Consider the following 18,203-nt stretch of genomic DNA (forward strand, 5'->3'; position numbering starts at 1 on the left):
GCCATAGAGATTTGAGTGTGCATCCTGGCCCTATTGCTTACCGGGCATGTGACTTAGGAGAGTTATTTAACTTAACTTGAAATAAGGCTTTCTCATTGAACATAAGGAAAATAGTCATCTCCATTGCTCATACATGGTATAATACCTGGAACTGACTAGTCTTTTTACATCTAATTGTAGACTTAAAGAGGAACTAGAAGAGCATACAGTGGATACAAATTTCTCAGACACACAGGACAACTTTACAATAGGTGTCTGTTGTGTTCAGTATAGGAATTATATATCACATATGCAGTTTAAGTAAACATCAGACTACAAACAATTTTTTAAAGATTTTTAAAAAAACAATATTTATTATATATTTTTTCTTTTAGATTTCTAATTTCTGATTAGAAGAAACAATAACAATAATATAGATTTAAACTAACTTTTGCTCAGTGAGGCACATCATGTAATAGGATATGCTGAGGGCAACTAACAGTAAGAGTAAAAAATCAGAATAAACTAAGAAAAACAGACATTCGGAAAACAAATTCAAAAGTGTGTTTACAGACCTCATGAAACCATCGCTTCTCTCCTGTCTTGGGTTAAGAAACTCTGGACTTGTTTATCATCAAAATCATTGAAGTTTTAAACATTTCTGTCCTGAAATTCATGATTATGGTCTGCAGTAAGTTGTGTGTGTGTATGTGTTTAGAGAGAGAGAGAAATGAGGACTGTTCAGGTTTTTCTCTTTCATCAACTTCTACCCCTATCCTATGACAGTTAAATTTCTTGCTATAGTGAACCAAAAAAGAGGCAGAGCAGCATTTAAAGAGCAATATATGAGTCTCTTTATACAGAAATAAAAAAAATAATGTCACTGGATCAGTTACTTAAGGGTGGTATTTATAAAGTCTCTGTACTAATTATATCTTTAAACCTTTATTTCATAGAAATTATACTCATGAATGGGAATTACATGTCATCAGAAGAAGTAAAGATAGATGTTTTGCTGAAAAACGAGTTAAGAATAAGTCTGTAGAAGTTAAAAAACGTTTGCAGGTCTCCTGTGAACATATTTACTATCGAAAACTGATCAACAGAACGTCATTGTATAAGGTAACATTTTTAAATATTTTTCTTGGTAGAAAAAACAAAATTCCAAAATGAGGGTCTGGTGACTATGGAGCATTTTTTTGTTTTTATATCATAAGCTGTGTGACCTCACACAGCACAGTTGCCCTCAGTGTGATTATGTATACAGATTTACATATGTAATTATGAGTATATTATATATAAACATGCACATATGCACTCACATGTATACAAATATACACACATATGTAAGTAATATACATGCACACATAAAACACAATTATATTCTTTCTATAGAAGAACAAACTTAAAAACATGCCTCAGTCATGGAAACCTTGAAGAACAGTGAGAGAGGATGGTCTGGCCAGAAGGCCTTGGGAAAGATGAAACTCTGATTTCCTGGAAATTTCTGTTTGTTCCTTTTGCTTACACACTGTTCACTTGTTATTTTTCAAAGACAGCTCTTATGCAAAATGTTTTCTAAATTTCAGAGTCAGTCCCCAGTTTACCTGACTCCATTTTCTGTCGAATGTGCACATTTGATAGCACATATGAATTTGAGGTTCAGTGTACCAGGTTCTAAGAAATCCCAACATGCAGATAGTTAAATTTAGAGAATAGATGATTGAGGATGGTTTTAGCTAGAGAAGTTGACTTCATGGTTGAGTATTCACAGTCTGTTTACAGATCATGACCTGACTGAGGAGAGGGGAACAAGGAAGCTAATCAGTAAACAACTGATGGGAGAAAAAAAATGAAGAATCTTTGATATTTTTGTATGGGTTGGATAGAAGTCATTCTGGGTTTATATAAGAACAGAAACAGTTCTCTGATGTGAGGTACGCATGTGGGTGCTTCCCCAGCCTATCCTAGGCACCCTCAAGCCCAGCTACAGCGGCCAGACACTGGCAGCTTTCAGAGAGGTCTAAAGCCTGTGGGCAGTAAGTCTCCTTGTTTGGTGTTTGCGGAACAGTGGCACATGGTCAGGTTTAGCAGTGTAGGTTCCATTTTCCCCATCCAGTTCTTATATTGCTTCATAACCTATCACTGGGTGACTGGCGGCTGTATTGAAGAAGGTGGGTTTTTGGTTGTTATTCATTCCTGTGACATAGATGGAACGTGTGATAGAGGTATGTGAATATATTCTATAGACCTGAATATTCTTGATGTATTTCTAATCAGTCCACTGTCTTCTGGCGGCAGAACGTCAAAAGGATGGGTAGTCTTCTGAGTACTCAGTTCTCTGAGTAACTGCGCCCACACCCATTGCCCACCCCCAGGATAGCATGAGACTGAAAGTGTTAAGAAATAGAATTGTGTGCCAGGTTTGACCCAAGCAGGGATTTTTTATAGTATGTTCTTCTTTTTATCCCCCTCCCACTCCCACTCCGTCTTTTTTTCCTCTCCTTCTCTCCCTTGCTCTCCGCCTCTTTCTCATTCTTCCTCTCCCCCTCCTTCTCTCTGTAAAAGAGAGAGTTTAAGAGAAAATGATAAAAGTTGCTACAGTGTTCCCTGTATTCCACTTCCCACTGTGCATTAATACTGATAATTATAATAACAGTAATGGGACTATATTTCATTATTCTAGGAATTACAGTGCCATATCGCTGGGACATTGACTCAAAAACTGCTAGTTTTCATTCAGTTTCCCTCTTTCTCTAAAGATCTTAAACTTTAAAATTTTGAATTATTGTAATACAATACTGCTTTTGCTTAAAATATTTTAACTTTTTTTTTAAACAGAACTGTGAAATGATAGAGTACAATAAGAATCAATTACAGAAGAATGCAGAGTTTAAAGATCAGGGATATTACACCTGCATGTTTTTCCTTTATCATCATGCAAAACTATTTAATGTCACCGATACCTTCAATATAACAATAGTTGAAGGTAAGAGAAATTTTAGGATTGGGAGGAAGTAAATATGCCTTAGTAAAACAATATTTTTTTTTTCTAAAGCAGTACAGGAAGTCATGGGCAACTTAGTTGGAATTGGGACCAACCACATCATTAGTTCAAAATAAGGGTTGATACCACGTTGGCATTATTCACTATGCTTAAAAATTGGGGGGGGGTAGTAATTAAAAGTTCATAAAGGTGTCTTTTTCATAAGTCCACTCTTTTATTTGGTATTTGAATAACTGTGGGGTCTTTTTTATGAAGTATATATGCTGTCACTCAATAACTATTTATCAATGATGTCTGTATTTAATAAACTCCTGAGGACTGGGAGAAAAAGGAAGCAGGGAAATATGAAATGAAGTGAGCAATATACTCTCTTCAAGGAATTTGATTATAGTCAGAAGAGGTAATAAGTCACATAGAGGTATCATAGTACAGTTGACCCTGAACCATACAGGGGTTAGATATGCTGATCCCCACACACAGTAAAAAATCTGGGCATGGCTTTTGGTTTTCCCAAAATTTAACTACCAATAGCTAGCTCATCAAAAGAAGCCTTACTGATAAAATAGTCAGTTAACACATATTTTATATGTTACATGCATCATGTTTTGTGTTCTTAGAATATATAAAACTAGAAAAAAATGTGATTAAGAAAAAATATAAGGAAGAGGAAATACATTTATAGTATATGTTGGAAAAATCTGCATATAAATAGGCCCACGCAGTTCACACCTGTGTTATTCAAGGGTCAGCTCTCTGTGAACCTGGAACCATCTGTGAGGTGTTAAGGGCATGGAGGGACCCCAGAGGAAAAACAGGTAGAGAATTCTGCCTGAGCTGGGTCTTAGAGATTACCAGCAGATGATAGGAGGACATGCTGGGGACAGGGTGCTCTGAGAAGAGAATGTAAGGAACACAGGTGTGTTGGTGGAAGGGGCTGAACATTTGGAAATGATGGCTGTTGACCTGGTTTATCAGAAAACCAGACTATATATAATGGAATAACTAAAGCCTGGATTTTTTAGTGATGGAGACCTCAGAGGTAACTCAATTAAATCTCACCGAGTGAAGACACCCTTCTTATGGCACAGCCAATACCTGATCAACGACTCGCATGTTGGGAACTACAATTGAGATCATCAAATCACACAAGTCCATATTTTAATATTTGATTGTTGAGGGTCATATTTTCCCCATTGAGTCCAATATGCCTTCATGAAGCTTCTCCTCAGTAACTGCACAGATTAAATCTGGTAGCTCATTCGAGCATTTGGAGGTTGGTGGGCTCCCTACCCTAAACATTCTTTCCCATAGACTAGCAAAACTGTGAGCTTCTTTGCTTGGACATTTCTCCTCTTCATTTTAACTGTCCATTGACATAGCTATACTCCGTACAGCGCTAATAGATAGATTACCATAAACTCAGTGTCTTCAAACAACACAAACTTGTTATCTAATGGCTCTGAAGGTCTTAGAAGTCTGAAATGGATTTGTTGGGTTAAAGTCAAGGTTTCAGCAGGATTGTGTTCCTTCTGAAGATTCTGGAGGAAGAGTGGGTTTCCTTGTCTTTCCCATGTTCCGGAGGCCACCTGCATTCCTTGGCTACTTTCTCCATTCTCAAAACGAGCAGTGTAGCATCTTTAACTCCCTCTGAAACCTTTGCTTCCAACTATCACATTTCCTTTTCTGACTCTGACCCATCTTCTTTCCTCTTTATGGGGACCCTTGTTATTATGTTGGGCCCCCTGTGTAATCCAGGATACTTTCCTCATTTCAAAATCCTTAATTTAATCACATGACAAAGTCCCTTTTGCTATGGGAGGTATAATATTCACAGGATCTAGAGATGAGGATGTGAACAACTTCTGGGGGGGGGGCATTATTCTGCCTGTCACAACCCATAACCTGGGAATCATAATTAAATTGTGAAACTCAAATATCTTACATTCTCTCTCTCTCTCTCTCTCTCTCTATATATATATATATATATATGTATATGTATATATATATACATATATATATGTGTGTGTGTATGTATATATATATATTACAAAACTAAAATTTTCAGTTTATTTTCCCATATATATACCTTTAATTTCATATAAATTTTTTGTCCCTTGACTCTTTCACCACCAACACTTACACCCCCATCTAGCTTTGCTGTTCACCCATCAGCTCCTCTCTTATTCCTCCCTGGAAGGAATAAAGATGTTAATTATCAAAAGGGCACTTACTATAGGCCAGATATACTTTAATTCAATCATCTTTATAATACAAGAGCCCGGTGAGCTTGTGACCTTGGGTGAATTAAATTACTTGTCTATCTGTGCCTCAGATTCAGCACAGTAAAACGGAATAGTTCAGGTTCCTCCCTCACAGGGCTGCTTTGAGGACTGAGGAAGTGAATGTGTGTAGAACTTTGAGAAGGTGCCAGGGACAGTGAAAGCACTATTGTTATCACCATCTCTGGCTGCCTGCCCTTCACCCCCGCTGCACACGCTATTTTCTGCTTCAACTGCCCACCTTATTAACTTTGTCATTTTGGAGAATGCCAGCTGTATTTTTTAGGACTCAGCTCAAATGTCTATAATGTCCTCCATGTTCTCATGTCCTCTTGTTCATATTTCTGATTGCTGTCAGAATTTGGGTCGTGTGTCTGTCTCTGCCAGTAGACTGAGAAGCTCCTGGAAAGGAGAGATTGAACTGAGTCCCCTTCTTTATTTTGCATCTTCCACACTTACCTGGCTCTTGGTCACTAGTAGGCATCATTGTATGTCTGTTGAATGAACTATTGAGCCAATAACACTTCCTTCAACTGTGCCTCATTCAACAAGAACTCTATAGCGTTTTAACCATTGTGGCCATTTTCCTTTGGATTTAATGAAGTTTGCCATGATTCTTCTAACCTGGAATCTACTGATCCGTAGTCAGACGCGTTATCCATTGCGCCACTGGCCCACGTATCATGATTCTTCTAAAATGTAAAGCTTAGAATTAAAGTCAATTGTCAGGAGGTATAATGAGCTATGCTGAAGACAATGGGACTCTAAGCTCCCACCTGCTCTATGTTGTCTTTATTATATAGTTCACCTGCAGTCATGAATGTAGACCTCATAGCAACCTGTGGTAAGCATAATTGCCTTGAATCATGGTTCTCTTGACTCCCACCTATCATTTTCTTCATCTCCTGCTCTGGCTGATTTGGTGATGTTTCCTCTTGCTGCTGACAATCTCTGTGCCATTTTGATTCATAGTTAGGCTAGGCATGCCAGGGACATACACTGAGGTTGTTTTCTTCTTTCTGTTATGTTAAATAGAACCGTACCCTTCACTTTGCACCAGACATATGAACCTGGTGCTGCTTTGGGTTCTCAATGATAAACTTCAAGTTTTAGAGATGGATCCAGAAGAACATAATCAGCAGAATTTCCCCCTTTACACAAATTTACCTCCTACTTCTCTGTCCTTGAAACAACTTCTATTCATCAATACTTTCAGACCTGAGAGGTAGTTCTCTGGGGCCATTTCAGCCCCTCCTTGCCTGCCTAGGTGAATTCCAGACTTGCTCAGTGAGTCTGACTCTCTGAGGAACCTGAACTTGCTGGGCTGTCACTGTCTTAGTTTCATCCTCCAATCTTGCCCACATATTCCTCCACTTTTTTCTCCACTCTTCACCCTGTAGCACTGCACTTTCTGATCAAGTGTAGGTGTGCATGCTGCAGAAGAGCTCCTGAGTTATATTTTACTCCTCATGATCAGGCATTCTGTTTGCTGAGAGCCTGTAAGTCCCACGAAGGCTGCTCCAGACATTAGTTGTAAATGCTCCCAAAATACCAGATGTACTAGCAGGGAAAGTCCATGTCATGGAGAAAGTTGCTGGTGCCAATAACAGGAGCCACAAGAAGTAGGCTATGTACCACAGCTTCTTTCTGTGCTCTGCAAATACTAGCCACTCGAATCTGTATTATAGCATTCAGTAGCAGGCTCTGGGGGGTTATTTACTTCCTAAGAGTTACTAGATGGGAATAGAGGTGCAAAATATTTATGTACCTCCAGATGGGGCCAGAAGTCACTGAGGGAGAAAAGAAGAGCTGAGCTTAATGGTGTGGGTACCCTAACAGGGCCAGGACTCAGGTGAGACACTCAGTGCACAATACTGAAGGGGCCCTCTTCCCAGGGTCCTTTGATGGAAGATCAGCTCCTAAGCGTGATTGCCTTGCCTCCCTCACCTGAGTTATGATCTTGCACCCAGTAGTTGAGAGGACATATGAAAGGAATAATGGCAGGTGGAAAGGCACTTCTCAGTGACTCTGTTTCTTCTAAGTCCTGCAAGGTTGATTATCTCCTGAGATGAGAGTCTTCCTCAGGTTTTTGCTGCAATGAGCAGAAGCCACAGATTTGAATTTAGGAAAAACTAAATTCAATGTGCTTTCTCCAGTGGTGTGAGCTTTGAGGTTAATGAAAAGTGAAAAAAAAATTCATTCCAACCACTATATATTGCAAATATGTCTAAAACAAATGTAAAATGATGACTTTTAGACTTCATTCTGTGGAATAACTGTGTTATAACAAGTGTTTGTCTTAGAGAAGCTCAGTGTAGTACTAATACACTTTTTTTTTTTTACTTTTAGATCACAGTAATATAATTCCAGTTGTTCTTGGACCAAAGCTCAACCATGTTGGAGTAGAATTAGGTATATTTTGACATACATATATTCTGCATTTATGAATGGGGGGGATGGAGTCTTTCAAAGCTAAACCTGATTGATTTTACATCAATGTGTGTGCATTCCATATTTAGTGATGAACATTACAAAAGCAGAAAAAGCTTGTCATTTTTTGGATACTGCCATTTTTAAACTGATTAAAATGAACAGTCTGGAACTGCCTGTGGTTTGTTGATTAGGGTTCTATTCACCTATTTGTGACTTTTCTCTAATAGTCTCTCTCTATGGTCATTTTTAAATAAGAAAACTCAGTGAGAATATGCTGAAGAAATTATTCATATTTGAATAATTTAAGCAAATAGTGGGAGTTGATGATCTCAGTCCATTTAGGAACTGGGCTGGGTGGTAGCTAGAATGCAAATGATGTTTGATTCAATCTGCCTTTCATCTCTGATAGCTGGAGGGAGACTTCACTCCTGTGTTTGTTGCAGGTCTTTTCCTCCAGTGGGACTTACCTCTTAAGTACCAGGAGACTATAGGAGAAATTGTTAAGCCTTTGAGCAGTCTACTCTGCTGCCCAAGTCCTTCACAGTTATCCTGTCAGCCCTGTGGCTGTCAAAATCTCCACAGGACTCTGTTTTCTTTTTGAGATGTCCTCTGTGTTGTTCAAACCACAGAAAATTCTCCCAGAAAGTAAAATGGCTGGCTATCTCAGCTCAGCTGGCAAAGCTTTTTCCTGAATGCCTTTCGGTTCAACTGTTTCGCTTTATTTTCCCTGCACTTTCATGTCTTTAATTTTTAGCTGACAATTTAATTTTTGTGACTTATTCATTTTGTTCTTCTAAAAATTGCAATGAAAGTGTTAGTTTGACACTGCCTACTGAATTGTGTGTTGAAAAGAAAGTCTACCGGCCAACCTATGTTTTAATAATTTACCAAAACATAAACATTTGAAGAGAAACCAATTTATTTATATTTTGGTGATGACCTGTAATTGATACCTATTTTCTCTGCTTTATAAAATTTTTAATATTTAAAAACACAGCATCTATTTTATTTCTGAAATGTAGCACTTATTAGCATTATATATTAGGGTGACATGTATTGATTATATTAAGTTAAACCTCCGGGAAATCTGAGTTTCTACAATCAAAATATTGGTTGTCGACTTTTATCTAGGAAACGATGTACAGCTCAACTGCTCTGCTTTGTTGAATAAAAAGAATAAGCTTTATTGGAACTTCCAGGAAGAAAATGAAGAGTATTCTAATGTACATGAAGAAGAAGAAATAAGAACTCAGTATGGTTATGTAATATTTGAATATATATTATAATATGTAAATGTTATTGAATCATACATACCTAATATAAAAAAAACCTTCAGACTTCTGAATAGCTAATAGGATGTTTGAGATAAGTACAGATTATAATTATAATTTACATATTATATAATTATAATTCCCATAATCTGTATTGATGATCATACAGAAATTTATTGCTGAAATCTAAATCAAAGAACTCTTTAGTGTTATCTTGCAAAAGCAGCTTTTGCTCAGTCAGGGTCTGATGGGGATGTGGATTGTACCTGCATCTTTATTAAGGAATGGTAACCTAGGCTATAATTTTTGAATTTTGAAAATTCTGTTCAGTGCTTTATTTTTATTACTGTGCCATAGTAAAGACCAGGTCAGCAGACTATGACCTGTAGAAGTTAATTTGGGCCCTTGTGTATAGTCGGTGTCCCTAGCTATATTGCCCACATGTCACTATGAGAGCAGCTGGGAGTCTATAGTTGCAAAGTGACTTATCAGTACCTTTTCCTGTAGGACCTTGGGTGCAAGCAAGGTCAAAGGGAGGCTGTCTCTTTCTATCTGGCCAATCTACATCTTGCGCTTATACATATGACTTTCTTTTTTCTCATTGTTGAAATCATTCATTATAAAAAATTGAGAAATCCTGAAATTCACACAGAAGAGTCATTTGTTCTTTAGAGATAGTCTGTACCTCCTTTTTAGAGCATTCTTTAGAGTGATTTTCTTTGTTAAAGCAATTAAAAGAGTACTGAGAAATTTTATAAAGTATGGAAGTGTCTCCAGAGATTGTCTCAAGCAAATACTAATTTAAATTACCAGTCACCTGGATTGACATTGAGCAGTTATCACTGTAATATTTTCTTGTCAGAATCTATTCACAAAATTAGAAATACAGTAAGAATAAGTAGAAAAAACAAACAGCACAATGATTCTATATAAATATCTAGGAGGTAGCATTAGGGCGAAATGCCCCAAATGACATGTCTTCTATTAATATGTAAATAATCTATGTTCTTCTATTAAGGAATGATCAGACCTATTAAAACAAAATATGCCAAGTCTATGGTCATTTAAATGTTTCTGAGTGACTTTGGGTCATTACTGTAATTATGAACATGCTGATACATTCAGGTTCTAGTGAATAGTGATTTTAAGATCTGTATCACTTTAGTTGCACTGTTGAGGTTTCTTTCTGCTTTTTACACTTTAAGAAAATATTCTTTATCCTCATGCTGGCAGTTCTTAGTTCTTGCTGACTCTTGTCTGCCGCCTCTTCCTGATACTTGTTTATAGGCACGTGACTGGTGCTCAGAATGTTGCTTCCCCTGAATTGCGTGGCCATCCTGCCATTATATCTTCTCAGCACCTGTACTCCCCTGGAGTTCTGCATTTTCCCTTTCTAGTACTCTCTTGTTGATTTTTTTTGAGAGATTGAAGACCAATGTACCAAGCTTATTAAAAATGAAGCTTAAACTAAGCTAAGAGAGTGAGGAGATCTCTTTTATAGTTGGGTGTATAAACTTTTTTTATGTCACTTGTTTTGGTTTCCCAGTGGCCTTGTGTGCCTTACTTCCAGATTTTTCAATGAGTTGGCTATTTGGTATTCCTGCGTTCATGGCTTCCATACAGATTGATCTTCTTAAATGTATTTGAATAGTTGGAGGCTACAGTAGTACCATATCCTAGGTACTAGAGGCACTTGCTTATAGGCATTTCAGGTGAATGCAAAATAACACAGTACCATCAGAGCCTGTCACTGCAGAGGAAGGAGTTAGCATGAGCTTTTGCTTTGAATGACAGGACACCTGGAATCCTTTAAGAAGAGAAAGAAAACTTGTGGCTAGGGGTGCTCACAAGTCATTTTCTGATACTCACTGAACAACTGAATTAGCGTTTCTCATCTTCCCGAGGGGTATCTGAGAAAAATGTTTTAAAATTTATTTTAACTGCTGAACAAAATAAAAGTAATCTTTAGTATTGCACGGACAAACTTGATATGAATCTGTCTATGCTGAACAATTTGCGGTCTTATCGCACTTGTTAGAGACTTCACTGTGGAAGAAACATTGTTTAGTAAGGAGAGGAGAAATAGAAAACATACATAAGAGAGAGGCTATTTTCTTGTATTTTTAACAGCATCATTTCATTCTAGGTAGTTCATAGCACCTTCCCCAGATAGTTCAGAAGGGCTGTGTCTGTTGACCCTGATGCTTCCTGAAGAGTGGGCAACGGCTCCTTGTGGTCACACTTTAAGATTTCCCTCCTGAAGGGAAAAATATGACGAGTCAGCTGAGCTGCTGCCTCTGAGTTTTTGCATATATGAAATCCTCTCTCATGGATAATGGATAATGTGCTGGCAGTGAACAAAGTCTATGGCTAAATTATTTTCCTTTCTTACAGGTCTTCAGAAGGCAAGTGGCTTGCTTCAAAAATATTGAGAATTGAGAACATTAATGAAAAAAATCTAAACATTTTATATAATTGCACTGTGGCCAGCGAGGGAGCTACAGATACCAGAAGCTTCATCTTGTTGAAGAAAGGTGTGGCAAAGTTTTATTTTTGGAATAAATATTTCAAAATTTGGAAATTTTGAATGTTGCTGCTGAGAGACCCCTCAAAGATTATGATCCCCATTTTATACACCAGAAATGAAGCTTCTAAGAAGTGAATACCTTGTGCCCTGATTCCAAGCAGAGAATGACAACACAAAGTTTATTTTTTTCCCTCAATCATATTCCAATCCTGTGTAGAAGCCAGGGGCCCAGAGCAGGGAGGCAGGTTGAACTTGGAAACAAAGATGCTGGTGGCTGAGGATCCTAGACAAGGCAGTCAAGGTGGCTCTGGTATACCTATAACAACTGGAGGAGAGTTGTGTAACTCAGTGTAGGATGCGGGTAATGATACTAAGAGTAATTACTGTCTCCAGCCTACCTTAGCTAGGCATTGGGCATAGGGGGCTCTTGCGTGTGGTCATTCATTCAACACTAACTAACAGGGGCCTTCCTTTCTTGGACTAGTCCCTAAACTTGGCAAGTGGACCATTTATGACTCTAATCAGAGGACTCAAAGTTTTTCAGTGTATACCTGTTGGAGCATTCCAGAGTCCTCTGCCTCTGTCCTCCACCAAACAATTCCAACACAGAGCATTTTGCCCTGGAAATTGCTTAGAAAATGGCTATGTCTGGACCAAAAAGCTGTGCTTTACAATTATTAGTAATCATTCCCAGACTGGGCCATCCACTCCTGGATATGTAGGGGAAGGCTAAAGTCTGAGAGAGACAGAGAAGTATACAGAGACAGAGAGATAGATATGCTAGAGAAAGACACACCCAGAAAAGATAGATGAGAGAGAGAGAGAGAAACATGAGCATGTGGATTATGTCTTGGCTTTAATGAGAAACTGAAAGAGTGAGAGAGAGACAACCTAAGGTCAGAAGACCCTCTCTAGATGTGATATCCCAGATACCATTTCTAACTCATCTAGAACACTGTTCTAAATCTATCAGTCTACCATATGCATTACTAATAATTGCTAACATTCTTTTTTTTCCTAGAGCAATATACAAATCAAAGGTTACATAATATATAATACTGATAATCTAGTTCTATTATGCTTAATATTCAACATTTTAACTAATTTATGTATTTTTTCAATTTTTTATTGTAATACACATAACAGAATTTACCGTCTTTAACAATTTTAAGTATATAGTTCAGTGGTATTAAAATCATTCATTTTGTTGTGTAACCATCACCACCATCCATTTCAAATCTCTTTCATCTTGTAAACTGAAACCATCTTGTTCTTCCCTCTCTTCCCCGGCCCTGTCAACCAACATTCTATTTTCTGTCTCTATGATATTGACTACTCTAAGTCTCTCATATAATTGGAATCATATAGTATTTGTTTTTTTGTGACAGGCTTAGTTCACTTAGCTAATCCATTCTTCTGCATGTTCAAATCTGCCTTTGACTCTCTCTAGCAGATTTTTTGCTTTAATGATAGTCATGCACTGCTTAATGATGAGAATACATTCTGAGAAATGCATCTTTAGGTGGTTTTGTCATTGTGAGAATGATAGAGTATATAATATATAACCTAACTGGTATAGCCTACTATACATATGGGCTATATGGTATAGCCTATTGCTCCATGCTACACGTCTGTACAGCCTGTTACTGTACAAATCAACATGAGATTACAATGCAGTCAAGAAACATAGTGAACATGAGATGTATGGGGCCACTGCTGGCATAACACCACATACTTTTTTTGTTTTTTTTAATATATATATATTTTTTATTTATGATTTTAATTTGAGTTTACATAGATTAAAGTGTCACACTGAATATATCTCCCCCCACCCCTTTATTCCCCCTCTATCCCCCATACCTCCTCTACCCAATGTCTTCCCACCTTTCCTCCAGAATTTGCTGTTCTCTATAATGCTGTTATGTATATATAATTTCATTAATCTCTTTCCCTTCTCTGATCCCATTTTCTCTTCTACTTTCCCTCTGACCGCTTTCCCTCTGGTCCCTTTGATCCTGCCTCTGCCTCTGTTCTGTTGCTCAGTTCACATTGTTCATTGGATTCCTCAAATGAGAGAGGTCATATGATATTTTTCATTCTCTGCCTGGCTTATTTCACTTAGCATAATAGTGTCCAGGTCCATCCATGTTGTCGCGAAAGGTAAGATATCCCTCTTCCTCATGGCCCCATAGTATTCCATTGTGTATATGTACCACAACTTTTTAATCCACTTGTCCACTGATGGACACTTGGGCTGTTTCCACATCTTGGCTATTGTAAACAATGCCACAATAAACATGGGGGTGCTTTTCTTCTTTTGAATCAGTGATTTGGTATTCGTAGAATATATTCCTAAAAGTGGAATAGCTGGGTCAGAGGGCAGTTCCATTTTTAATATTTTGACAAATCTTTATAGTGTTTTCCACAGTGGCTGCACCAGTCTGCATTCCCACCAGCAGTGCAAGAGAGTTCCCTTTTCTCCGCACCTTCTTAAGCACTTATTATGGGTTGTTTTGTTGATGAGCGCCATTCTGACAGGTGTGAGGTGATATCTCATGGTGATTTTAATTTGCATTTCTCTATTGATTAGTGATATTGAACATTTTTTCATATGCCTATTGTCCATCTGTATGTCCTCTTTGGAGAAGTGTCAATTCATTTCTTTTGCCCATTTTTTGATTTGACTTTTTAGCTTCCTGGTGTTGAGTTTTAAAAGTTCTTTATAAATTTTGGTTATTAACCCCTTACCAGACATATTAGCGAATATATTCTCCCATTGTGTGGGTTGTCTTTTTATTTTGTTAATGGTGTCTTTTGCTGTGTAAAAACTTTTTAGTTTAATACAGTCCCATTTGTTTATCCTATCCTTTATTACACTTGCCCGTGGAGATAAATCAGCAAATATTTTATATATTGCTATGAGAGATATCGGACAGTTTTCTGCCTATGTTTTCTTCAAAAATGTTTTTGGTTCCATGACTTACATTTAAGTCTTTTATTTATTTTGAGTTTACTTTTGTAAATGGTGTAAGTTGGTGATCCAGTTTCATTTTTTTGTAAGTACCTGTCCAATTTTTCCAACACCATTTGTTAAAAAGACTGTCTAATCCATTGTATGCTCTTACCTCCTTTGTCAAATATTAATTGTCCATATAGGTATGGGTTTATTTATGGGTTCTCTGTTCTGTTCCATTGTTCTGTATGCCTGTTCTTACGCCAGTACCAGGATGTTTTGAGTATGATGGCCTTGTAGTATAACTTGATATCAGGAAGTGTGATACCCCCACTTTATTCTTCTTTTTCAGGATTGCTGAAGCTATTCATGTTCTTTTCTGGTTCCATATAAATTTTTGGAATATTTGATTTATATCTTTAAAGTATGTCATCAGTATTTTAATAAGAACTGCATTGAATTTATAAATTGCTTTGGGCAATATGGACATTTTAATGATGTTTATTCTTCTTGTCCATGAACACAGTATATGCTTTCATTTGTTTGTATCTTCCTTGATTTCCTTTAACAATGTTTTGTAATTTTCCAAGTACAAGTCTTTATCCTCTTTGGTTAAATTTACTCTTAGGTACTTTATTTTTTTTGTTGTTGCAATAGTGAAGGGTATTGTTTTCTTAATTTCTCTTTCAGACAGTCCATTGTTGGTGTATAAAAATGCTACTGATTTTTTGACTATTGATTTTATATCCTTCTGTCTTGCTGAATTCATTTCTCAGATCCAGTAGTTTTTTGACTGAGACTTTAGGGTTTACTATGTACAGTATCATATCATCAGCAAATAATGATAGTTTTACTTCTTCTTTTCCAGTTTGGATGCCTTTTATTTCTTCTTCTTGTCTGATTGCTATGGCTAGGACTTCCAGAACTCTGTTGAATAAGAGTGGTGAAAGGGGGCACCCTTACCTTGTTCCTGATCTTAAGGGGATTGCTTTTAATTTTTGCCCATTTAGTATGATGTTGGCTTTGGGTTTGTCATAGATGGCCTTTTTCATGTTGAGGTATAATCCTGTATTCCCACTTTACTAAGAATTTTGATCAAAAATGGGTGCTGGATTTTATCGAATGCTTTTTCTGCATCTATTGATATTATCATGTGATTTTTATCCTTTTTTTTGTTTATTTGTTGAATCACATTGATTTATTTGCAGATATTATATCAGCCTTTTCTTTCTAGAATAAATCCCAACTGATAATGATGTATGATTCTTTTCATGTATTCCTGAATCTGGTTTGCTAATATTTTGTTGAGAATTTTAGCATCTAAATTCATCAGGGATATTGGTCTATATTTTTCTTTCTTTGTAGAGTCTTTACTTGGTTTTGGAATCAGTATTATGCTTGCCTCATAAAAGGAAGTCTTTGGAAGTCTTTCCTCCTCTTGAAGATTTTGAAATACCTTGAGAAGGATAGGAGTTAGTTCTTCTTTGAATATCTGGTAAAATTCACCGGTGGAGCCATTGGCTCAGGACTTTTGTTTGTTGGGAGTTTTTTTTTATTTTATTTTATTTTATTTTATTTATTTTTTTAAATAAATTTTTATTAATGATAATGGGATGACATTAATAAATCAGGGTACATATATTCAAAGAAAACATGTCTAGGTTATTTTGTCATTAAATTATGTTGCATACCCCTCGCCCAAAGTCAGATTGTCCTCCGCCTCCCTCTATCTTGTTCTCTGTGCCCCTCCCCCTCCCCCTAACACTCTCCCTCCCTCCCTCCCATGTCCTCCCTCCCCCCACCCCTGGTAACCACCACACTCTTGTCCATGTCTCTTAGTCTCGTTTTTATATTCCACCAATGTATGGAATCATGTAGTTCTTGTTTTTTTCTGATTTACTTATTTCACTCCGTATAATGTTATCAAGATCTGTTGGGAGTTTTTTGATAACTGTTTCTATCTCATTTGATGAAATTGGCCTGTTTAGGTTTTCTGATTCTTCTATATTGATTTTTGAAAGATTATATGTTTCGAGGAATTTGTCCATTTTGTCTAGGTTGTCTAATTTTATGGAATATAGTTCTTTACAGTATTTTCTTGCAATCCTCTCTACTTCTGCTGTATCAGTTGTTACTTCTCCTCTCTCATTTCTAATTTTATTTATTTGAGTCCTTTCTTTTTTTCTTGGTGAGTGTGGTTAATGGTTCTTCAATTTTGTTTACCTTTTCAAAGAACCAGCTCTCAACTCTTGGTTTCATTGATCCTCTGTACTGTTTTTTTAGCCTCTATGTCATTTATTTCTGCTCTGATCTTTATTATTTCCTTCCTTCTACTTCCTCTTGGTTTTACTTGCTGTTCTTTTTCTAGTTCTTTTAGATGCTAGGTTAAATTGTTTATTTGACCTTTTTCTAGCTTCTTGCAGTATGCCTGTATGCCTGTAGTCCCTCTCAGGACTGCTTTTACTGTGTCCCATAAATTTTGAGATGTTGTATGTTCGTTTTCATTGGTTTCAAGTAAATTTATGATTTCTTCCTTGTTCTCATTGTTAACCCATTCATTATTTAATAACATGCTATTTATTGTCCAAGTGTTTGAGTGTTTTTCAGTTTTTCTACTGTAGTTGATTTCTAGTTTCATGCCATTGCAATCTGAGAAGATGGTTGGTACGATTTCAATCTTCTTAAATTTGTTGAGACTCGTTTTATGTCCTATCATGTGGTCTATCCTAGAGAATGTACCATGAGCACTTGAAAAGAATGTATATTCTGCTGCTTTAGGGTGAAAGGTTCTGAAGATATCTACTAAATCCAGTTGATCTACTGTGTCTTTTAAGTCTGCTGTTTCTTTGTTATTTTTTTTTCTTGAGGATCTATTCAGTGATATTAGTTGGGTATTAAAATCCCCTACTGTTATAGTATTGCTGTTGATCTCGCCCTTTATACCCATCAAAATCTGCTTTATGTACTTAGGTGCTCCTATATTAGGTGGATAGATATTTATTTTGGTTATATCTTTCTGTTGGATTGTTCTCTTTATCATTATGTAGTGACCTTCTTTATCCCTTACTATAATCTTTGTTTTAAAGTTTATTTTGTCTGATAAAAGTATTGTTACCCCAGCTTGTTTTTTCATTTTCATTTGAATGAATTTTTTTTCATCCCTTTATTTTTAGTCTATCCATATCTTTTGTTTTGAGGTGTGTCTCTTATAGACAGCATGTGTATGGGTTCTGTTTTCTTATCTACACAGCTACCCTACATCTTTTGATTAGAGCATGTAATCCATTTACATTTAAGGTTATTATTGATATGTAGTTGTTTATTGCCATTTTATTCTTTAAATCTACATTGCTCTTTTACTAGAATCTAATGTCCCCCTTCATTCTGTTTATAGCAGGCTTCTTAACATTTCCTGCAGCATTGTTTTGGTTGTAATGAATTTCTTGAGGGTTTTTTTTTTTTTTTTTGTCTGGGAAGCTTTTTATTTCTTCTTTAATTTTAAATGATAGCCTTGCTGGATAGAGAAGTCTTAGTTGTAGGCTCTTGGTTTGCATTACTTTGAATATTTCTTGCCAATCTCTTCTGCCCTCTAATGTTATTGTTGAGAAGTCAGATGTCATCCTCATGGGGGCTCCTCTGTAGGTAATAGACTGCTTTTTTCATTCAGCTTTTAGTATTCTTTCTTTATCTCTTAATTTTTGTATTTTAATTATGATGTGTCTTGGTGTTGGCCTTTTTGGGTTCATCCTTAATG

General features: G+C 36.6%; 1 protein-coding gene across 1 annotated transcript in view; it reads left to right on the forward strand.

The window, feature by feature from the left end:
* Positions 1–18,203, forward strand: part of IL18R1 (interleukin 18 receptor 1) — a 51,049-nt gene that overhangs the window by 23,155 nt on the left and 9,691 nt on the right. The window contains exons 4-8 of the mRNA XM_066372296.1: positions 936–1,101; positions 2,821–2,968; positions 7,615–7,677; positions 8,830–8,950; positions 11,364–11,503. Of these exons, the coding sequence (XP_066228393.1) occupies positions 936–1,101; positions 2,821–2,968; positions 7,615–7,677; positions 8,830–8,950; positions 11,364–11,503 (638 nt within the window). The remainder of the gene's footprint in view (positions 1–935; positions 1,102–2,820; positions 2,969–7,614; positions 7,678–8,829; positions 8,951–11,363; positions 11,504–18,203) is intronic.

The sequence above is a fragment of the Saccopteryx leptura genome, chromosome 3 (assembly GCF_036850995.1).
Source record: "Saccopteryx leptura isolate mSacLep1 chromosome 3, mSacLep1_pri_phased_curated, whole genome shotgun sequence".
Taxonomy (NCBI): Eukaryota; Metazoa; Chordata; class Mammalia; order Chiroptera; family Emballonuridae; genus Saccopteryx; species Saccopteryx leptura.